Source organism: Pleuronectes platessa, chromosome 13, assembly GCF_947347685.1.
Source record: "Pleuronectes platessa chromosome 13, fPlePla1.1, whole genome shotgun sequence".
In the NCBI taxonomy this organism is placed as follows: Eukaryota; Metazoa; Chordata; class Actinopteri; order Pleuronectiformes; family Pleuronectidae; genus Pleuronectes; species Pleuronectes platessa.
The window spans coordinates 15,508,881-15,532,490 of NC_070638.1; the positions used below are offsets into that span (position 1 = coordinate 15,508,881).

A 23,610-nucleotide genomic window follows, 5' to 3' on the forward strand; every position below is an offset into this window, starting at 1 on the left:
ACCTTTGGTAATGAGGGACACCTAAGCTGCAGTCTCTTTATTTCCTGTTATAACTAAATCTAGTCAACAGGACTTGAAGTATAGGTTTAGGATGGATGTCGCGTGACTGAAAATCACATGACTTCATGGGGGTGATCACACAGATAGGGGCAGGGCAAGTCAATCAGAACCTCCCCCTTGGGATTGCACGACAAGGTTGATGACATAAGAACCTGACAAGATTAAGTTAAGGATATAAATCTGTCATAAATAAGATGATGTTTCTAATTGTTAGCAAAAATGTGTTTTAGGTTTTTGTCCCACTTTATCAAATACGATTTTTTTTAAATCACAAAAACTAACCAAAGTTAATTCATATAGAAATACCAAATATTTTGTTGTCATTGAATCTAACTATGACATTTTGATGTTGTACTCTATCAGTGCCCAAAGCTACATTTTCAAATAGGTTATTTTATCTAAGCAACAGTCCTAAATACGTTCAGTTCTCTCTTTGTCAAACAAAAGTATTTAACAATCACATTTGAGAAACTGGCACTGATGCATTTTCATTTTCAGAATAGATTTTTGGTATACTGTTAATAACAGTTAAGGTCACCTCTGAAATCCCACCCAATTTGATCCTCTAATACCATATGTTCCTGGTCACAACCTGAGGTGGTCCTCCAGGGATTTTCTTGCCGTTCCACGAACTAGACCCATGTTGTCCGGGACATTTCTGTTAGTCTGTCCCTTCTATGGAACAAACAACCTGAAGAGATCTGACCGGCTGACTCCTTAACCAATTTTAAATTACTCTGAAAAACATAGTTTTATAAATGTGACTTTGGATATAAAGCTTAAAACTGATACTATTATTAATTGAAAAATAGCTTTAACATAGCTAAACCTACGTAATTGATAATTTTTCATTGATCAATTGGTGTATTTAGCAAAGTATTGTTTCAAACTAATCTAAATAGATTCAAACAACAGACAGCTCTCTCTCTCCCTCTCCAGAATTCAAACAACAATTATCGTTGTTGTTATTGTTATCATCATCATCATTATTAACTGTTGCTACTATCATTAATAACATCTTTACATCTATAAATATCTTTGTTTTCATCATAATAATTAGTGTGTCAGAGCTGAAACATGATGGTTACACAAATGTGTGCAACATAAATAAAATGTTTGAATCCCTCAGCCCAGTGAGAAATCAGTAACATCACTGAGAAGACGCTGCGGCCAATACTCACAGGCACGAACACACACCAATTCCTACCTCAACAAACTGTGTGTCCTGAAAGACCTGCAAGTAAATCCACAGAAAGCCCCAAATGGAAACAGCTCCTGGCTGATGGGAGGCTCAGACAGTGGCCAACCTCACGTCGTCCTCCTGCGACAACCTGAATGTCTAAAAACAAAACTTGCTGTCAGAGCTGCCGATCGAGTTGGCCTGCATTCTGTGAGTGAGGAGATGCTTCCAGAGCCGCCTGTTAGCAGATAAAGATACTGTACAGCATTGGCTACAGCTGCCTGTGCCACTTCCCCACATGATCCCAACAGTTTGTCCATTGTTCCTCAAGTTAAACTCATATAGCTGAAGCAGAGGAAGATTCAAATCAGTCCTCAAGCTGCACAGGGACTTTCCCAAACATTTTCTTTTTATCTAATCCTTGCATTAAGCAAGACATTGTTCTCAGCCCGACCACCAAACTCCCTCCTCCTGGTACTAATCAATTTACATGCGTTACACGTCACGTTAAATCCTGCCAGCAATCTGGGTTAACTTCCTCACACAACTCCAAATGCAGGCCATGCCGTCCAAGCTGGGAGGGAGAGTTTAAAAACTGTCAAAGTTCACATTCTCACCTCGACGTTAACTCAAATCTCAATAATCTGAGGAGCTGTGATCTGTCAGTCTAAATGAAATAGTGACGAAGTTGAAAATTCTGGATTGGTGTTCGTTCAACTAAATTTCACAGGTGAGCTTAATGTCCAGACAGCTTTAGACGACTGCTCATGATCACCATCACCATGCTTCAGTGAAACCAGTTTATGTAGGTCATGAAACACACATTCCTGTCTGTGAGCACCAATAGGTGCTTTCATAACAGAAGACACACACAGATTTTATTGCCCGTGTTCCTGTCTTTACATTATGAGTAAAGATGTTTCGATGCCAATATCAACAACGTCAATGACCCTGATACTGCCAAAAGGCTGGGTCGGGCTTCAGCATGTATGTGAAACTATGTACCGATCCGATACAATGTCCTTAAAGTATGATGGTTTCTCACAGATAAAACTGTGTAATGTACTGCCACTGGTCAGTACTAGTTTAAGAGCGACGGACATGACGTTATATTCTGCACTGTACAGCGAGTGTCAGCCAGAGCTAAATAAATGTAAGCAATTTGGCAAACTTACTCACTGGAAAAACCCACAATTGAAACAGCGACGTGTACCGCATGCAAGACGTCAGTTTCCAGAAAGTGTGGCTGTACTTTAACAGCTTTCAAAGGAGTAACTGTTGTGTATTCCTAGATTTTATGACCGTAAAAACTAGATGTTAAAAGACGTTCAATAGTATTCATTCGCAGTATGTTAGTGTTGAAAATTAATGATAACAATATTGGCGTCCATAATGGGTTATTAGCATACAACTGTTCAAAAACGTTATATACGTTTTTTTTTTTAATGCAATTGTATCGGTTCGGCACTTGATTTCATGCGATACACAAAGTATCAGAATCGGTATCTGAAAGGTAAAATGCTATGGGAACATCTCCAGTTGTGAGGCACTCGATCATCTGCTCGCATATTTGAATAATTTGTATTGTTTGGGATCAATAAAATGCATCTATCTATTTATATATATACCACACTAAACCAAAGCCCTGTCATCAGCGTAGAGGCAGGAAGTGTGTGAGCTCCTCAGCTTCCAGTGTGCAGGGGTGCGCTCTACTCACAGTGTTGGGCGTTGAGAGGAGGCTTTGATGGCAGTGAACTGGGTACTAATGAGTTGGCCTTATCAATGGCCGGTCTGTATTCTGTCCTCCCTAATGGCCGGGGGACGGGGACATCAACAGGGCTGTCAATGCACCATGTAAACATCTCGGCCACTTCCCCGTGTGGGCCCTCCACTTCAACCATCCCACTGGGCTCCATAATCTAATTGGGAGGACAACAGCAAATGTTCCCAAGCTCTCATCTATGTCATAATGGACTAATGTCAAGGCGGTGGCCGGTCTAGAGATCTATATAAATGCTCTTCTGTTCTGGATTAACTAGAGATTTCTATAAAAGTGCTCTTCTGTTCTGGAATAACTAGAGATTTCTATAAAAGTGTCCTTCTGTTATGGAATAACAAGAGATCTATAAAAGTGCCATTCTGTTCTGGAATAATCTATGTGCTCTCCAAAATAGGTCATAATGTGGCAAACGCAGTAGGTGGGGCTTGTGGGTAATAATGAGGGCAGAAGACCCAGACAGCAGCACTCACCTGTTGAATAGCATGTATGTGTGTTTGTGTGTGTGTGTGTGTGTGTGTGTGTGTGTGTGTGTGTATGTGTACATTAGCAGCGACAGTGAATCTCTGTGACTGAGACCAGCTGTTGCTCCAGGTTGCTGCTCGCTGCTGTTGTGACAGTGTACCGACACATGGAGGTCTTACCTGGCCGGGAAACGTGCACTCAGGTGTCGCCGTGTCTCCTTCCACCGAAGCAAACACTCTCTCCGTCCACAGACTGGGAGGAGAGCCCCTTCTTTCTTTCTCTTTCTCTCCCTCTGCTCTGCTCCGTCGCTCCCGGCGCAATGCCACAACTCCAGCCGTGTGTTGACACCACAGACCGGGCAGAGCGGGCTCTACATGGACGCTGCTGACGACGTCTGAGCTGCCGGAGTCGCACCGCTCTCACTTTCCGCTGACGGTCCGAAGTCAATGTTTAACTATGGTTGACTTTTTTTTTATTCTTCCGCTCTCCTCTTCTCCTCCTCCACTTGGACGCTCCGTGACGAGAACAGCCGAGTCTGGTCGGGAGGAGAGAGGCGGAACCAGCCGATGCTCACGAGCGTCAAGCGTCAAAAGGCTGACCACACAACTTCAAGTCTTTTCACAATAATACACTTTTAAACAAGACATTGCCTATGTCTGTGACGCCCAGGTTTATAAGAGTGGAAAGTAAAAGTATCAATGACCAAGCATGATAATTAAATTAAAGGCATCAGTTTTGAAGTCACTAAGAGTATTAGAGAGAAAGATCATGGAGGCTTTACATTAGTTAATTTATAATTAGTGTTATGTGCTCCTCTAAAGGCTGAGAACATTTAAAGTCTTTGGTCAGACTTTATTTTGTATATTATTAAAAAGTTGGAACAGTGGGAGTTAGGTTCATTTGTCTGAAAGACAGAAATTTGCAGGATTATCATTTCCCTTAGATATATAACAAATCCACCTTCCTTCTAATAAACACTAGTAACAATAGATAAAAATTGCTTTATATAAGTTATATATAAAGCAATTTATATATAACTTATAGTTTAACTTATAGTTTGTTGATAGCCTTATGAATTCAAATGTAAGGCAGTCATCAAAATAATCCAGTCAGAATATAACACAAGAAACAACTTCCTGTTAAGTAGAAGTCTGTCTAACTTGACTGAGATAAGATAGAAAGGTTGTTGTTCTGCGATCAGCCTGACAGAGGCGCAGTCTCCCTGCAAGCTGTATATGTATCCCTCAAAGCCTAGTCTACAAAATACATTTAATTAAACTTGTCAAGGTTCTACAGTCATTAGTATAGTATGAGATACAGTAAAGTTATTTTCCATTTCCATCGTAAAAACATTCTTTCAGTTTCTGGTGAATAAGACTAAAGATAAGAACTTGTATATAAACAGTTGCTGGGGGCAAACAGTACAACACAAAATCGTTTTAAGTAAAAGTTTTTTATTTAAATTAGCATAGAAAGCAAAATAAAACTAACCATGTGTAATAGGCTACAGACAACTTCAAAAACATTGATAGAGCTTGAAGCATACATTAGTGAAGTGGAAAATAAGCACTTTATAAAAAATAGATATCTACATTGTAACATAATGACCGTACAGTATGCATGTCCCTAAGAAGCCATGTTGTCTGTACATTTCGCCCAATGATAAAAAGCACTCCACCAAATGAAAGACTAAGATTGACAGCAGTACTCCACATGATCTAATTTCTATGGAAATGTGAGGGGCTCTAAATGCCTCGACTGAGAATACAACAGGTAATAAAACAAACTCAAACTGAGCGGCTGCATGGTATCCTCAGACGTTTAGCTGTCCGTCTTGGTCAGACGCTTGGGTCCTCACAAACCACTCAGTGTAACCACACCACCTGAAAACAGGAGGAGCGCGGCTGCTGTGAAATGCAGTTTCTGACCACTGTTCACTCTCAAATTTCTCCATGAAGTAACTTTTCAGTACCTGACATTGTGTCAAAAGCATTGTGAAGCATTGTGCAACATTTACAAATACAATATAGTATGAAATGTAAGAAAATTCCACCATGAAAAGGGCTGATAGGAGTGTTGGCAATATTCATCCTTTGAAGATACAATGGGGATTATGGGAACAGGGTGCTACATGATAAGACGTACACCTGAGGGTTTGGTGTAGGGAGGGGGGGCGGCTGATGTGGGACCGCTGGGTACATGCAAGGTGGAACTGCTGTTTCAGTGCCAGGCAATGTAAAGAGAAAAGCCCCTTTGATTAAATATGAACATATAAAAAGGGAGGGGATCAGTGGAGCAGCAGGTAAAAGAGGGGCGTCGCTAGAACAGTAGGAAGTTTATTCCTGGGCCCCTTTGCCAGTCATCCTGTAGATCTCAGTGGGGCCTTCCACATGGGTGATGGTAGTGGTCAGCTGGATGTCTTCTCCACTGTTTGCTCCAGCATCTCCTGCACATCGTCAACATCATTAATACTATTTTGTGACTTTAAAACACTTTAATAACCCACTGCTGTTTCCATCTATGGCCCTGTTCAGATCTGGAATTAATATTGGTCCTAAATGTGTCTCCTGTGACTCGTGGCCGGTTCTCACTTCTGTCATTTGTGTTTGAGGAGACCAAATTATATAGTTTTTACCTAATTTGAGTCTATAGACGTGTCTGATGACTGTTTGTTTGCGTCGGTGCAAGTGAGAGATAGAAGAGAGAAAGACAGCGAGCAGAGTCATTACGGCCTGAAAGTTTTGCCAATTTAAGAAAAATATCAATCATCACGTGGTAATCAGTGTTGATATTGTGGGTGCTGTAGCAGGACTTGAGCTGAGTCGATAGCCCTTATTACGTGGCACAGGACACACTTGCATTCACACAGCGAAAAGACTGTGGCCAGATGTGTCCTAGACCACCTCTGAATGTCGTCTGAGTGATTGGAACTCAGAATGCAGTGAGGACGCATTTGGGTGCATTTCATCAACATAAAATCTTTCAGCCTGTTTGAACCAGAAGTGAAACTCAAGAGATGATAGAGTAAATCAACACAGAGAGACTGAAACTTGGAGGAAGGAACCCCTCCCCATGAGACTGTTGACATACGCCAAGGAATGCCTCTAAAACTTCAACTCCTCTTTTTCTCCCCCTTGTCACTGACGTCAGGAGATTGATGGTTTTCATTACTCCCCTGCTCTCCGCCCCACCCCCTCTCCTGCCTCTTCCCGTCCTTTTCGTCTGGCCGAAAGCCTGGTGTCCATTAGAATCACCCTCTCAGGCCAAAGAGACTCTTCTTTCCCTTGGGAATCCTTCTCAATTCCACCCCCTCCTCCCACCAAAAACAAACTTTAGATGAATAGGCAGCTTTAAAGCAGAGGACAGACAACGTCAGAATGAGGGCGAGAGGAGAATACTGAAATTCAACCAATCTCATGACTTAAGTCAACACAACGAGAAGATCAAATATTTTGTTTTTTGTAACAGCGACGATAGCCGTTTCCACTCATGAGGAAAATTTGATGTTTCCTCCTGATCTACTATAAATCAACAGAAAATGGCAAGTCAAAGAAAATATATAGTTACCAGTGATGCACTGACCACTTGAATTATCGTCTCCATAGCGTTTGTGTGACGGTGCGTAGAGGAACATGATTCCGAACACGTACAGGTTCCACATGCCGTAGATACCAGTGAAGAAGGCGCTGTTCACCTGCACTGTGTGCTCTCCCCAGTGCCAGTGACCCTCATTCACCTGGAAAAGAGACAAATTAACGCTTTTAATAACAGTCATGTCCTTTCTAACTGGTACTAAACGATGATGTCAAACATCAAATTGCATCACTTTATCATCGAGACTCACCTGACTGACGATGAAGAAGATGACCGTCATGGCAGCACAGAACAGAGTGACCAACATCAGGAACTTGAACCTGAAAATCAGACCCTAAAGAACGATAAAGAGGAGTTAAAAAACATAAAACATAGAGCAGAGCAACCTCCTTGCATTTTCATTACATATTATTTATAGATATGAGGATCAAACACAAGGAACAGCATACCTCATAATGCAGGCGTCTTGCCTTGGACATCGCAGGCAGGGATGTCCTCTTGCCACTGATATTGCGGAAGACTTGAAAAACCATGAAGCAAAGGAAGAGGAAGTAGAGACACGCACAGATTCCTGCCACGATTATAAATGCCATCTGAGACAACACCAGTTAAGGAACCACTTAATGTACCAGAATGTGATATAACAGACCGTATATATTGTAAACTCAAGTACTGATAAATAGAAAGTATCACAGATATAAAAGGTTTCACTAATGTAAATTTAGAAAACAAGCTTTATAGCTGCTTTTATAAAGTTTCATCCATGACTATAAATCTGGGTCTCGTTTATAAACCCTTGGCGCTCTTGACTGCAGGAGGAGGCATAGCAGAAACATATAAAGTTTTGATGACCCTGGCTTTGAGCACTGTACCAAATGTATTTGTCTAAGCGCAGAGGCAGGAACACAAGGACGCTTTTTCTTTTTCAGGAGTCTCAGAAAGAAAGAAGGAGAAAGGGGAGCAAAGACAGGTAAAAGAGGTCGGCAAGCAAGGCAAACAGGTTCACAATCAGGAACAGATCATCCCGAGACCCTGGGCGATACTTTCACATATGGCATTACTGAATTATTTCTCATCGTATCAGTCTGCAGTCCAGTTTCCAGTTTGTGCTGAGTGTTGAACTAACAAAAAAAAAGATAAAAGTCTTTGTGCACTGGCTGCTTAATTGATCACTTAAACTACCACCTCTTACATATCTTCTTAATTCACATTTGAAGAGAACTTTCTTTACGACTGTTGTCACATATCATTTAAAAAGGATACAGCTAGCTCTGTTCCTACATCAGACGCCCAGATGCTGTAGAAAGGGTTGGTCAGCTGGACACCTCTGACAAAACAAAACATCATATTTACGTTTTAGACTGACATTTGTCACAAATAACAATTATGCATGACATAAAAAAAAACATTTAAAAGTCGGTTGTTGTACGAGGAGAAGAATCCTGGTCTCACCTCTCACACATGTCAAAGATGAAAAGACAGAAGGAGCCAAAGACGATGGGTCCGACCTGTTTCCAGTAAACTGAGAAACGATTCCTCTCTGTTTGGTCCTAATAGAAAAAGACAAAAAAGACAAATATTAATGTAAGTAATATGATGTTTTGTAAAACAAAAACAAAAAAGTACTGTACACCAGTCTAGCAATATATAATATATAATAAAATAAAAGTTTCAATATCAGCAAACAAAAGTGGTTCTCTCCTTTGTTTTTCTCTAATAACTTTGTTTCCCCACATAACTAAGAAAAGGGGAAGGTAAATAAAGTTTACGGTACAGTCTTGGTTTACAACCGAAAAAATTGATGATCTACCTTATTTCAGCCCCATGAACAAGTCATCAAACATGTCAAACATCGAAAAGGTGCCAGGTACTATACCATGAGGTGCTCCCCACAGAAGATGATCCAGAAGGAGAGCAGCATGGAGTAGAAGATACCCTGTCTAATGTCTCCAAAAAGCAGCATCCATGTCCAGTTGAAGCCGACAGAAAACCACTCCACTGGGATGTTAATAAACGTCATTGAGATGCCCAGCGCCAAGATTACCCTAAAATGGAGCAAAAACTGTCTTAGAGCTATAATCAATCAGCATCTTTACCAACAACAGATGGATGGGGAATACAATTTTCTGTTTCATTTGTGGCACCATCAATCCCAACCCTCTGCAGGTGTTTAAATATACATGTTCCCACATTTGTCCCATTTTAGATTGAATATCCAGAGTAGCATAATTACTGTAACATCAGTAGATACACAGGTATATTCAAGAATGATTATTTGATGAGATAAAACAAGTTACAGCCCCAATGGAAGCAGTCCTCTCGCACTTCATTAAATGCAGTCAATGTTAGGAGCCGTTTAACTGAAACTTTACAACAGAATTTCTACCAAAGCTTTTGCACAGACACAATCAATGTTTTACAGCAAGCTTACGTCAACATTGGCTGGAGAAGGCTCATTAGATCTCGGGACGTTATTGATTAAATTATGCATTCAGCTACAAGCACGGCGTGTCCCCACTGACCAAACCAACTCTACACAATTCAATACAGTCCTAAGTAGTTTCATTATTATACAAACCCTCCCTCAATCCTGAAATCCAGACATTTAGAGATAAATAAGGGGTGAATGAGTAAAGAACAATCAGTCATCAGAGAGACAGAATAAAGTTAATCTTCAAAGCGTCTGCTGCAGGTTCCGGCATGCCACCAGTTGATGAAAGGATGATCGTAAATAGTCAGATGAGAGGGCAAAACAGGGCTACAGTGTTTGTTTGTGTGTGTGTGTGTGAGAGAGAGAAAAGAAAACAAGAGGAAAAATGCTGCAGGTAAAGGTGACCTTTTAAACATGAGGGTACAAAACTGTTTAGGCAAAGGCTGCGGGTGAACAGAGTGAAACCACATTTCAGTGGTATGTGAGGAATGTGCCCTGATCTCTACCAACACAGACAGAACTAAGGCTGGGATCTCACTGTGCCATTGTATGTTCATGAAAATAAGACAAAAGACTCCATATGAAATCTCAGGAATTATAGTGGTAAAGATGCTAAATGGAAGGATTGCACATTTGGCATGTGACAGCAGTAAATGCACAGGGGGAACTAAAAAACATTGATTCAGTCTGAATTCCAGTGTAGTGAGACACTTCCTGGGCCCAGGAGTTGTGTATTCTATCTCACAGGCACACACAACTAAACTGAGCACTGATTAATGTTATTACTCCCATGTGTGCTTCTTCCGCTATGACAAATCACAGAGGCTATTGCGTCTCTGCTATTGTGGAACACAGAATATTTCTCAGTTTCACAATATTCAGAAAAAGTTTCTAATGTCAAACAATGAACTGGCCATCTCAGAAGCCAAAGAACCATGTTGACTGTGATAGTGATTTGTTGTGACAAAGAAGATAAAAACTAACATAACAACGCACGTACGCACACGCACAGAGGCTTTTTATTTGTTATGTTAGTATATATATAAAATGATCCCACTCACGTCATAGAAGTCTACGGTTTACAACCCTGACACCTCTGTGGACAAGCATGACAGGAGACTCTGGTAAAGCTTTTAAAACATGAAAAAATCATCCACTGTCCACAAATAGGGTACCAACCAGTCACAGTTCCTAAGAGCCTGCTGGTCATTAGGGAATAAGAGTCTAGAGCTGGAAAAGAGGGAGGGAGGGAGAGCGACACTAGCTGTGTGTGCATGTGATATATGTATGGGGTGTCTTGGTAGCTGGAGAGTGAAGAACTGAATGTGTTTGTGCAGCATGTGTCAGTTGAGTGCTAGCTTGCAGATTTTGTAACGTGTTTCACGCATCGCCAAGCCAGGCACTTCCTGTGGCGCAGAATGCTGCCTCGTACTGATCTGTCTTCAGAGCACGGCAGGGGGTTAGACAAATACAGGGCTCTGAGCATCCCTTCAACTTTCCACACACAGCATCCAAGCTATCTGCATTAGGCAGAACAACCCGTATTTGATGCTCTTAACCTTTTAGAATACATTTTCAACATTTGTTTGGGAATTAGTACAAATTCCTGATGTTTACAATCCTATTCTAAATATGAAAACAGTGATAAAGAATGTCTTGTTCCCTGGAGGTAAATCTGAAAGGCAGCAGCTCTTTTTCCTGCTCATTCCCCCAGAAACCATGTACCCAGTGTCCCATTGTATATTTTTGACAGAATTTTCTGTGCACCACTGATGGTCCTAAATAACATTCCTCTAAAGAGGCTTGATGAACACCACCCTCTGATCTCAATTACCTTAAGAGTTAGCATGACCTATTTGCACATTTCATCCATTCTTAATATGCGCCTTCACCCAGCAGACACGCTGAAGAAAAATGTAACTGTCTGCTGGCTGTGTTTCGTCCAAATAAGTATATTGACTTTAATTACCACTGAACTCAAATAGAATTGAAATTGGTCATTAGTGGACTATAAAATGAAGTATGGTGGCAAAAATAATTATTCTTATTACAATGCAGCGGTGTACTCAAAACACCAGTGACATGCTAATCAGAGCAAACAGCCTTACTTCTCTAGCAGCACAGGGGGTCTGCTCATGAGGGTGATGCGTCTCCAGTACCAGATCATGATGATTAAGATGCTGGGTGTGAGGAACGTCTTCATGGCAAACCAAACTTTTGTGAAGCCTCCATTCTGGTGGATGCTCTTGAGGGGGAGGGGAGACAAACAAGGTAAGTGTCAACCATTTGATTTGTGTATCTTGTATTTAACGCCAAACCCACTTAAGGCTTAATTTGTCACAGCTGAAAAAAGATCCTGGATTGTGTGGATCAACATTACACAATGAACAATAATGCTTCAAATACACAGTCACAATGAAAACTCACAACAAGACGAATGTCCTTTATTTCTCCGATCCCCACGTTGACCTTCTTTCGCTCGTTGACAGGCAAGCGGATGTTGAGAAGATAGTACTTATGGGCCACACTACCCACCTCCATGAAAGGCAGTAGGTCACACTCATAGTAGCGTCCCTCATTCTCAAAGGTCTGGAAAATACACAGCAAAACATCTGGTTTGGCAAAACAGCTTCTGTTACAAATGGCTTTAATAATATCCAAACCACAGCTCCCATCATTTAAATGTCAATAAAATGTGCTGAGTAATATTAAGCAACATCGATAGCAAAAATTATCTAGAATAATCTTTTGGTATTTAGCAATATATAAAAGTTGAAATAGAGGAAGTAATTTCCTCACCTTGGTAGTGGTGAAGTTGCAGCTAAGTTTCCTCTGTTCAAAAGAGTGAGCCATCTCTGTCCACTCACTGACTGTGTCGTCTCTATAGGCCAGACCCACGTCGACGGTAACCAGTGCTCCATCCTCTGGAAACAAGAATTTATTGAGTGATTTCAGACTTTCAGATAAATTCTACAATTTGGTCAATAGATAGTTGTGTAACAAGTTTAACTTATGTTCATAAATCATTCAACATGCATATTGTGTCATTGAAGATATAAGATGGGAAAATGCTTTGAGTAACATTCTCATTCATGTGTATTTTGATGTGTTACACATGAAGGCCCAACCCTGCTGCTTGTTATTATCCCATTGACAGGATCAAATTAAGTCCTGACGACAGGCAGCCATGGCCTTTTTAACCGTGTGACCGGCTAAGATAATTGCTACCACTCACATGGAGACATTCAGTGCAAATGTGTCCAGTTCATTTTCAGGTGTCCTCCGGAGAAGAACAATAAAAAGCAGAAGAGGATGACGTTTATCTGGTTTAAATAACTAATAGTCTGAGTTGCACGGCTGCTGCTCTAAGTTTAGTCTGTTCTTATGTTCATTCAGAAAACTGGATTTTAATGGTACAGTCATTGGCTAGTTTATTCTAAAACAAACATGTTTATACAAGGTCAAATTATTGGAGAGTTAATGTGTGGTACAGACCCATGGAATGAGTCAGATTAATAGGCTTATTTCCCTTCATGTTCACAGTCTGGGATTCAGTCTGCTCTCCATGGTGGCCCAAATCTAGGTTATTTCCTACTTGACAGAAACTTCAACAACACCTTGCGCTGGCCTCCAACAAAAACATCTAAAGCAAAGCTATTAAAACTTCATCTTTAGATCACATTACAAAGCCAAGTGTTCTCTCCTACAGCCCTCCAGAGAGCCTCTTGTACCGTTATGAAACAAGCTGGAATGAAGAGAAAGAAACCCAGTGGCCTGTGCTGTAAGAAAGAAAAAAGAAAAAGAAAGGAGAGGCAGGGGGAGAGGGAGGCAGATGAGAACTGGCAGCCGACTGTCTCTGTAATGCCGTTCCCTCTGCCATTGGTTGAGCCAGACGCCCTCGAATGTCAGCTTACTTCATGCAAACATTCCACTTCAGTCCAGCGGCCATCGCCACAGAAACTAAGCCTCCTCAACAGCTGTGTTATTGCTGGACCTCAGCCAATCGGTGCTTGGTGCCGAGGTGGAGTGGAGCGGTTGGTAGATTGGTTAATAAAGGCAAAGCTCTTTTGTACGAACATTGTTACACAGATAAGGTATCCAAGGATGAGACGGCCTTGTATTTCTCATACAGCTGCAGAACAGAAGGAGCCTTCCTCTGGCACTGAGGTGTCCTGGTCAGTATGGAGACACATCACCTGATACCATCTTTATTGTTGTGAAAGACCTGGCGGCAATGTTTCTGAGGTTTGAGTTTGATTTGAATTCTACTGACTCTGAATACTGCATCTCAGGTTGGGAAATCTGAATCCTTTCATACCCTCCTAAAATTTAACAAAATGTTGAGAACACAAGTCTTTGAATGTTAATTTTGCATTTACATTTTTTAGTAGGGTTAAAGTAGTTTTTTCAAAATTAAATGACATATGTTCCCTGTTGCCTACACTAAGTTGTGCACTTTATCTTTTTCTTAAAAATGTTATATGCATAAAATCAGCTTCAAGTTTCCTGTTGCTGCAGCAGTGACTCGCGTGTACAACTTGCAGTTTTATAGTGGTCTCTCTACATCCACTTGTTCTCACAGCACCTCTTAAGGCTCACACAGATCAAAATGAGTTTACTGCACCTGGTAGAAGGTTGAATAACTGACTAGTCTGTCAGCAAACTACAGTCCCTCAACATATTTCCACTGAGGCCAAGAATGTGAATAAGCAAACGATGCCAACATGACTGTTTAGACAAGCTAGAGAAAGCTTCACCACAAACTTTCAAACTTTTGTTCTAATTTACCTCCTACTCCTCCGTTGATAACAAACAGACCGGAGATAGATGGCCTTCAAGGTTTACAACAGCTCTTCAGTGCGGACATGACTATAAAGCTCTGAAGCTCAAGTTGATATCAAACCGATCTGTACATAAACTTTAGAGCGAAGACTCAAGACTTCTTTCCCAGGCTTTCCTGGTGATCCATTCACTTATTAGGCAGTCTCCTCATCCTCTCTAATCCTCTCTTTCAGGACTCTGCCAGGATACTGAACCCTCTTCTACAAGATACCAGTTATCTCCTTCCTCCTCCTCCCTTTCCTCTGATTCAGGCAGTTCAACACCTTGAGATGCTGTAGGTTGTTATTTGGATAACAGTAAGATTGGTGGAGGGTTTCTTTCATGACAATAAAAACTAGATATATGGCAAATCCAGTAGCTTATCAGCAGAATAAGTCCGGTAGGCTCCTTTTCTTAAGGTTAGAATAATCGAATTTAGAGACTATAAACTGAAATGTGATGGTTAATAATCACAAAACTATAATACTTTAATTGGTAGAAAGATCATAATGTGAGTGCCATCCCCCAAAAAACATTTACACAATTAATGTCAAACTTTGTGTTGTTCTATTGTATATAGACATTGGGAGGTGGGCGAAAAGCCAAGATGACGCCATGCGGCAGCAGAAATTATGTAAATTCTGGTGTACACTACCGAATGCAAGGATTGGATAAATTATAAACTAGGCTTAATAGGACAGTGCATTGCTCAGAGTCAGCCAGCTATGAGCCGGGTGCAGATTACCTCTCTCCACTCCCATTATACCTGTGAAGGGTCTCTGACAAGCCCATCTACAAAAGCCCCCAAGGGTTTATGGGGCTACAAAGAACCAACAGCAGGCCATCCATCATTGTTTGCAGCCTGCATGTGTCACAGAAATCCAATCTAGTGACAAATACACATTCCTGGGAAGCGTTCACCACAATAATCCGAAATTCAGACACAAAAGAGTATCCTGCCACGACACTATGTAGGGAAGGTGATATAAGAAACATGCTGAAGTTGTAATGTGACTCTGCATTTGAATTTATGATGCGAGAGATTAAATGGGACAATGGCTGTAAATATTTAAGAGACAAGTTTGGTCTCATTGAGCCATTGCAAATATTCGCCTTCAGACACTAAACCAATTAAATAATAGAGGGGGGGAAAAAAAAATCGCAGGCACTGACAAAAAGTAGCAAACACATTTAACCAGATAATTTCCATGGTACATTATCAGATAAATGATTTTGGTTCTATTACGATTTCCATGTAAAACACCAAAACCCCCTCTAAGTGTAAGTAATTAAATGTGGACATTAGTTTACTTTCTTTCCTCTCCTACATCTCCACAGCCATGTCCTGGAGGAGAAACACGATTTCTTCATTGTTTTTTAAATCGTAAGTAAGCATTGGTTCTCACCTATCTGGTTGTACATCTTGAAAGCAATGTCAAACTGCAGGATGACCAGCATGAACTGGAACCAGGCGCTCATCTCCTTGTGAGGCAGAGGAATGTGGACAGCAAACACAATGTTGTTAGCTTCAATCTTTTTGGCCATGGCCTCGTCAAAGGACCGGATCTTGGCACACTGGTCAGGACCCCAGGGCATGAACCATTTTGATTCCTGACGGTGCTTGACTGTGTCCACGCACTTGGTGGCTAAGTAGTGGACCGCTGTGGTGGGGCTGGGAGCTGTTGAGACAAATACAAAAGAGGGAGACATGTTAGGCTTGGTGTCACGTTGAAATACTGCAGCAAAGAGTTCTGAGGTCCTGCCAGGCTAAATTTCCCCTCAAACTAATAAATCATGCAAAAAGTTGGAATAAAAATCAATAAATAACACTTGAGAACAGTGGATTAAACTGTGCATGGACAACATTAATATCTTAGCAACCATTAGAGACAGTCAACAGGTTGGTTTCCAGCCAAATCCAGTCCAAACACTTTGGCAATTACTTTTAACACTGTTTAGAAAATGCCTGCTAGCCAGGCCCGTCTCACTGAAATGATGGGGAGGGACATTCCCGAAAGATTTCAGGCACCAATTACACTGTTACTCATTGAGATTCATGAGCTCGACAAGACTGGTGTTTGTAGTCTCCACCCACAGGATCTGATGAGTGCTTGGGAAAAGATCCATCATTATCATGAGAACACAAACACTTTGGTTGCCCATTGTAAAAGCTGGAGGCTGGACGTGAACAACATCAGAGATGTGATGTGAGAGTCGAGGTGAAGCCATATATACAGTCTATGGGTGAAGCCTCAAAGCAAAAAGAAAACAAGGTTTTAAAAATAAGTATGTAGTAGAGATGATGCGTGTTAAGTTTACAGGATTTAACAGTAAAACTACTAAACAAAACCTAAACTTCATCCAGTATTGAGAAAATCAACAAAACAGTCACTGGTTTTCAACAAAAAGCCTTGAATCCCACTGAAAACGGAAGAATGGGATAAATACCCAAAACCTTTTTATGCAGGGTGCTTGTGGGGATGAAGTGACTCATGGGCCTCAGCATGAAAGCCCAGAAATGTTCAGACTCAGCCCATGAAAAAAAGATTAGTGACATATCTAAGTAGACTCAAAGCTCTAATCACTGTCAAAGCTCCTTCAAAGCTAGCAAGCCGTGGTGGTGAGTAGTAATACTGGTATGCTTACCAAAGTGGCAGTAGAAGAGCGCTAAAAAGGGTATCACACTAGTTTGAACCTGCACACAATAACCTTGTTACTTATCTGTATATCTAAACATATCTGTTCACTAGTGAGGGGTGGACACCACAGATAGTCTACACAGTCATAAATCCTGACAAGGGTTATCTTCGTGAAACCTTCAAGTGTCATAACAGTTGTGTAAAACTGAAAACATACCATGACAAACAGGATACACCTAACTGAATTGAACCCAGTTATCTGGTACCCCTTGATGTTCAATCATCTAGTGACCCTGGGAGTCCAGCGACACACCGGCTCCTCCGGTCTCCATTGCAGCGTGTCCAGTATAATGGCCGTCCCCTCAGCCTGCTGACCCCATGCCGTGTTCCCGGGTTTGTCGGGAAACAAGGGGAGAGAAACCCCTTTCTACTCAATTACCCCTGCTGCCCCCGGCCACCAAGCAAACACAAAGGAATCTGGGTTCATTAAAACCATCTCAGCGAGGAACGAACCAAACATGCTAATTTAACACGGCCGTGGAGTGAGTTAGTGAGCATGGGGGACTGCAGCCACACGAGACGCTGATGTTTAGTGTCTGTGAATGGTTTCCAGATCCAGCCCATAATAAAGATGGCCATCTTTCGCATTGGTGTGTATGTGGGTGGATTTGAAGAAACTTGACAGCAACTCCAATAAAGTCCTGCAGGCAAAATGCAACTTGGACAGCTGTGCGTGTGTGTGTTTGTGTGAGATTGTGTGCCACTGTCTGTCTCAATGCAAGTGAAAAAAACAGGGGAATGAGGGGAAGAGGAGGGAACACACGGGACACGAAAGCGCTGCCTGCGAGGCTAAGGGGATTTGGGAGAAGGGGAGACACACAGGGGGGAGAGGGAGGAGTGAAGGGAAGGTAGAGATGCTGCCTGGGGGCCCCACACAGCAGAGAGACATTATACTTGGGAGGAGGAGGTGGAAGGGGGAGGTTGGGGGATAGAGGTGGGAACAAGAACAGTCAAGTTTGAATCACAGGTGCAAAAACATGCATACAAAAAAAGGCAAGCATACAGCTATTGGTTCAACCTTCTCCAACCGGCAGATTGCTGCTTTTCTTTGTCGTATCGGACGGTAAATAAAGTGTTAATAAGTAAATAACAGGCTTTGGACTATGGATTGGACAAAACAACAACTTGAAGACATCACTTTGGTCTCTGGGAAATTGTGATGGCCACGTTGAGGAAAAAGTCCCCAGATGAATCTAACTAATGAAAACAAGCATAAAGTTGTAGCCCCCTGAAGCAAATGTGTGAGGATAATTTATCAGTTTTTTAAAAATGCTGCACATTTGCCTGAGTAGATGTGTATATGAATACAGATGGAAACCACGCAAGATGGTTCCCAGTCCAAAAGTCAAGAAGTAGGTGAGTGAGACAGAAAACTAACGTAACTGCACGTGAGAAAAACCAGAGCGAAACATCCCATGTACTTACTCTATACTTCAGAGCAAGTGTGAAGGTATTTGTGTGTAAACACATTGAATCCCAGTAAAACAAACTGCACAAGATGAAGATTGCAGAAGATGTTGTCGTTGGAAAAGAACAGAATGGGGGATAATGGTGTTCTGTGTCTTTGAAGCCGAGGGAGGTGGAGGCGTGCGGACCGGCTGCGAACACCTTGATACAGAGCAGTGATTTGGCGGAGGTGCTCCGGTTTCACAGCACCGACATTGTTCCGTGGAAAAAGCCCCGTGAAGGTGGGCGAACACGGCGAAAAGTTAGCGCTCACTCCCTTTTGTCTGTGGAGGGAAAGAACCCCCATTGTGTCTACGCTTGTTTAAAAAAAGCTTTGAGAAAATAACAAGTTTAAACTTTCGACGTTTAAAGCCAAAAAGCCGCGGACGCGCTAACTCACGCATTAGCTTGAAGAAATGCTCAAAGAAAGTCAAGGGGGGGAAAGAACTCACCAATTAAACCGCCGACCATGAAGGCAAACGCCTGGAACAGCAGCAGAATAACTCCCACTATCACCAACTTTTTGGTGCTCATGTTCTCGATGATGGCCCCCGCCATGGCGCCGCAAAGCTTGGGGGTGAAACACCGTCTATCTACGCAGAGAGAGTGTGTTGGAGGGGAGGACGGAGAGGGGGACGCGGACGCTGCATCAACGGAGGAGCAGGAAGGCAAACTGGGCCCCTTCACCGCTCTGCTCCTGCCTTTCAACTTCCAGGCAGGAGGAGGAGGAGGAGGAGGAGGAGAAAATAAAAAGCAGGGATCACATGACCGAGTAGCGCGGAGCTTTACCCCCAGAACAGGCGACGGGCTCGGGGAGCAGCTCCGTGGAGCCTGGTAATGCAGGTTCCCAGCGTGTCATTGAATTCCTACGTCCAACCTTCACCGGGCTATTTAAAGGAAGATGTGCGGAGTACCCGTCCCATTCTTTAGTTGTGTAATACCTGTCGACACATTGTCCCTTAGCATCTACTGGAAATAGATGTGGCTGCTGTGTTTAATGTCCGTGTCCGCTGCAGAAGTTAGAACAAGATGTGATCTTTGATTTTTCATGTGATCAAATGTTTTCAAAAAAAAATCAGTAGCATAGATCTGGGCAATAAAATAATAGCAATAATTAACCAAATGTAATTTATATCAAGATAAGTGTGTGTGTGTGTGTCTGTGTGTGTGTGTTCGTGTGTGTGTATAATTTATTTGTTATCTTATCCTATCTTAGCCTTTCTCGTCTTGTTGTGTCTAATTGTATCTTATCTTATGATATGATATGCTGTCTTGTCTTGTCTTACTGTTACCTGTTTTATCTTGACTTATCTTATCTTGTCTTATCTTATCTCTTCTTATTTTATCTTATCTTATGATCTCTTGTCTTGTGTTGTGTGTTGTGTAAGCACAGTGAGGAGGTATAGCACGTATATCTTCCCCAGATTTTCACATGTTTTTAATGTTTATTAAAGTGTTTGTCATTCTCTAAAGAGTTTAAACCCAAAGTTTCAGGAGCAAAAATATGAATGTGACATTTATCGTGTTAATTGTCGACATGAACATTTTATCTTGAGTACGTTTTGGCCATATCTTAGCCCTCTTAAAAATGTTGCCTCACAATAACTGAATAAAGTCTCAAATACATCTTGATCAAATATTGGATCCTTATCTTATTTTTCTTGGCTCTTGTACAAAAGACCCTGGTGCCATAATTTTCTTAGAATAAACTTCTTATCATCTTTATTCTATCTCAAGAAACTGTAGCTCCAAACAGAAACCCAATGAGCTGTATCACTCCAATGACTGTCTTGTTAAAACATACATGTTAAATGTATTGCAGAAATGGAATTTTACTTGCTGAAGATCTTGGTCTTTAATCTGTTCCCTCTCAGGGAGATTTTAAGTGGTTTTCATTACTTTAGGACCTTTGGCGGCTAGTTGACTGAAAGCAATTACAGTTTTTCTCCATTGCTTTGGCTCATTTCACGAAACAGAAATGACATTCTCAGAGCTCTAAGTGCAATTGGCAAAATAGCCCATATAGTTCAGCACAACTACATAGATAACCTTCAAAAGGTCATATCTAACCCAATACAGTTAACTCAAGTTTCAAAAGCAAATCATTTTCTCATATAAATAGTCAGTGCCCCCAAAATGAAAATTTCCTTCTCGATTGCTGTGGCTCATCTCTCAAAATAACATAGATGGTTCAGCAAAACTCCTTAGCACACCTGCAAAAGGTCATATCTCTCCCAAAACAGCCAACTCATCAGTCAAAACTAAATCCTTTTCTCAGTGCCCCCAAAATGAAAAGTCCCTTTGGCATTGTTTAAACACTACAGGTCAAAATGTTTAGATGTTTTGTCAGTATGGCAGTGGACCATAGAAATATTCCTCATGTGCACATTTCAATCTTGGCTCAGTCCTTTGACACTGAATGGTTACAGTAGATGTTTTCCTTCCAGAATATTATGTGTATCAAACAGAAAAAAGATTAATTCAAGGTTTCACATAAAATATGTTTATTGAACTCATACTGCCATGGAAATTGTTACAGTAATTGCCATACATCGTGCTTACAGTAACAGAAAATGTGTACAGCACAATATACTGTCAAACAATAAGCACATCAAAACTAAAATTTGGCATAGTGAGATATGACCTTTTGAAGGTGATCTATGTAGTTGTGCTGAACCATATGGGCTATTTTGCCAATTGCACTGAGAGCTCTGAGAATGTCATTTCTGTTTCGTGAAATGAGCCAAAGCAATTGAGAAAAACTGTAAACTTACTGTGTGATTGGTGATCAGATGTGTGAAACTCAACCTTGATTACTAAAGTTCTAGTTGCACCTGAAAATTAAGCCGATGATCCAAGATATCCTTATTACAGTATATACCATGATGTTTTTCATGGTATTATGTGCCTGTACGATTTTGACAGTGGAATTAACTATTGTGCAGGTGATGATGTAAACAATGAAATTATGCCAACATGTTCTGCAGAGAACGACCACTTGACTGAGAAGCGACAGTCAGTTTTGACCAGCAATATATATTCAATTGGTAATTGGGCTAACTGAAGGCAATTGTACCTAACCGTTTGCAAAGGTGTGCTAAATCATTTGAAATTTGTGCAAGCTGTTGGAAATTGTACTTGTCATGTGCAAGGATGTGCTAATACAATTACAATTTGATTAAAGGAATGAGATATTCCAATCTGTTGTGAACAAGTGCCCAGTGGTTTGGAGGTTTGCACGGGTTGTTTTGAGAATGTCATTTCTGTTTCGTGAAATGAGCCAAAGCAATGGAGAAAAACTGTAAATACTTGTCTGTTTGCACAGGCAGCGTAGTGCCGGGAAGAACCGGGAAGCGCCGCCGCCACACACACACACAAGCACATAATCTCCTGTTGGGGGGTGGCGGCTACAGGCCTGCGTAGGTCAGTCACCTGTGAAGACCGGCATCATTTACCCCTGAACCAGCGAGGAGAAATGCGCTCCCTGGGCCACAGGGATGAGCCAGCCCAACGCCACTACGCTGCCATGGTTGGAATCAGGACACCAGTTGACACAGGAGCTGGGTCCGAACTCATGGGTGAGGATGGGGGGGGGGAACAACTGTTGCACCAGTTGTGTCCCTAACATTTCAAAAGAGAGATTCGCTGTTTGAGTCATTACGGTAAAACCAGCTTTGTAACTTTACTTTCACAATTCGATCTTCAAACACATTTCACGCAGTCTTTTTGGTTTGTTTTATTAAATAAAATTAAAAAACAATTAAATTAAATTAAATTAAATGATTTTTTTTTTTTTAATTAAATTAAAATAAATGAAAAAAAACAAACTGCGCGCACATTCTGCGCAGAAGCCTACTGCGCACATACTGCGCAGTAGCCCACTGCATGTTCTGCAGAAGACCATTGCGCACATCCTGCGCAGAAGCCCACTGCGCACATTCTGCGCAGAAGCCCATTGCGCACATCCTGCGCAGATGCCCATTGCGCACATTCTGCGCAGAAGCCTACTGCGCATGTTCTGCGCAGAAGCCCATTGCGCACATCCTGCGCAGAGGCCCATTGCGCAGGAATTGCGCGCAGTTTTTTTTTTTTTTTAAATCATTTAATTTAAATTAAAACATTTTTCAGTTTTTTTATTTAATTAATTTAAATAGTGTAAGATAATTTGCAATCAATAAGTGATTGAAATCACTGCCAATTTTAAGTGTTTAGTATATTGCCGGCATGAAGATCGGAGAGCATGGGGACTGAACCCAGGACCGTCTGATTGAAGACCATCACTCTACCAACTAGGCCACACCGCCTGCTGAATCTATTCGGAACTAAGCACGCTAAGAAGATGGACAAATTATCGTGTGTGTGTGTCCGTGTCATTCTATGGTGCATACATAGTTCAGAGAAAATATTTTCTACTTTTCTACATATATTTGACAGCCTTACTTAAAAGTTACTTTTATATTTTTGGATTTTAGATACTGGATGATTTAACATGCTTTAAATTTGTCTTCTGACGCCTGTCATGAATCAAGCTGCTGCTTGTTTCCATGTGATGTCCTGAGGCGGCCCCCTGCTGGCTGCTGGGTTCCTCTGCACTCCAGCTGTTTTCCTGAATGAGCTTTGCTAATGAAAGAATACTGCATAGTCACATGCAGTATGCGTTGAGAGCACAGCATCCTGGTTTAAATGTTACTAGCAACACATCTCCTTTGGTACTCTGTGTGCAACAAGCATACTGTGTCAGGGTGAACATTTAAATTAATTCCACTGCATACTGTGCAAGCGACACAAAAGTTTTGTACTAACAGGAGAAAACTTCCTTCAAAGTCGTACACAACACAATATGGATGATGGGTACACAGTTGTAGCGATGGTAGATACTTGTGTATTCAAAACAAATGAGCTGTTAAAAGACCTTCCTCTCAGTAACCGTCAAGTAGATAAACTATAGGTCTATTAGAAGAATGTAGATAAACCATTAATATTAGAAGAAGAGAATTTCCTTCTCAAACAGAGAAACTGTCTCTGTTTACACTGTAATCCTAATATAGCTTAAAAACCCAAAGCAAAGAATTAAATCATTTCAACATGCATCAGTAGAAATTCAATTATTTGAAATAGTTTTAATAAAACATGCACT

At 41.3% G+C, this 23,610-nt stretch overlaps 2 protein-coding genes across 6 annotated transcripts in view; both read right to left on the reverse strand.

The window, feature by feature from the left end:
* gng12a (guanine nucleotide binding protein (G protein), gamma 12a) overlaps positions 1–4,017 on the reverse strand; it is a 28,041-nt gene extending 24,024 nt beyond the window's left edge. Inside the window, exons 1-2 of one of the 2 annotated variants that reach the window (XM_053437958.1) lie at positions 3,662–4,017; positions 1,268–1,399 (exon numbers count right to left, since the gene is read on the reverse strand). The gene's annotated coding sequence lies outside the window, so the exon portion shown is untranslated. The remainder of the gene's footprint in view (positions 1–1,267; positions 1,400–3,661) is intronic. The other variant, XM_053437957.1, reaches the window with a different exon arrangement.
* An 899-nt stretch (positions 4,018–4,916) lies between these two features.
* wls (Wnt ligand secretion mediator) lies at positions 4,917–19,343 on the reverse strand. Of its 4 annotated transcripts, none has more exons than XM_053438311.1 (12): positions 18,926–19,343; positions 15,735–16,007; positions 12,307–12,431; positions 11,935–12,096; positions 11,616–11,752; positions 8,953–9,121; positions 8,529–8,626; positions 8,340–8,403; positions 7,526–7,669; positions 7,327–7,410; positions 7,065–7,218; positions 4,917–5,365 (listed from the first exon to the last, which is right to left on the reverse strand). In XM_053438311.1, the coding sequence occupies exons 1-12, from the start codon at positions 19,029–19,031 to the stop codon at positions 5,337–5,339; spliced, it is 1,545 nt and encodes a 514-aa protein (XP_053294286.1). In that variant the 5' UTR covers positions 19,032–19,343; the 3' UTR covers positions 4,917–5,336. The 4 variants fall into 4 exon arrangements, with proteins under 4 accessions (XP_053294286.1, XP_053294284.1, XP_053294285.1 ...); XM_053438309.1 differs by having other exon boundaries at positions 4,917–5,928; XM_053438310.1 differs by having other exon boundaries at positions 7,050–7,218.
* Positions 19,344–23,610: the final 4,267 nt, after the last annotated feature.

Excerpts from the sequence above, each read along its gene's own strand:
- wls (XM_053438308.1), bottom strand. The coding sequence starts at position 19,031 with ATGGCGGGGGCCATCATCGAGAACATGAGCACCAAAAAGTTGGTGATA. Across the intron at positions 12,432-15,734 it reads CAAGATGTACAACCAGATAG|AGGATGGAGCACTGGTTACC; the intron begins GTGAGAACCAAT and ends TCTTGTTTCCAG. Across the intron at positions 8,627-8,952 it reads TCTGTGGGGAGCACCTCATG|GACCAAACAGAGAGGAATCG; the intron begins GTATAGTACCTG and ends TTTTTCTATTAG.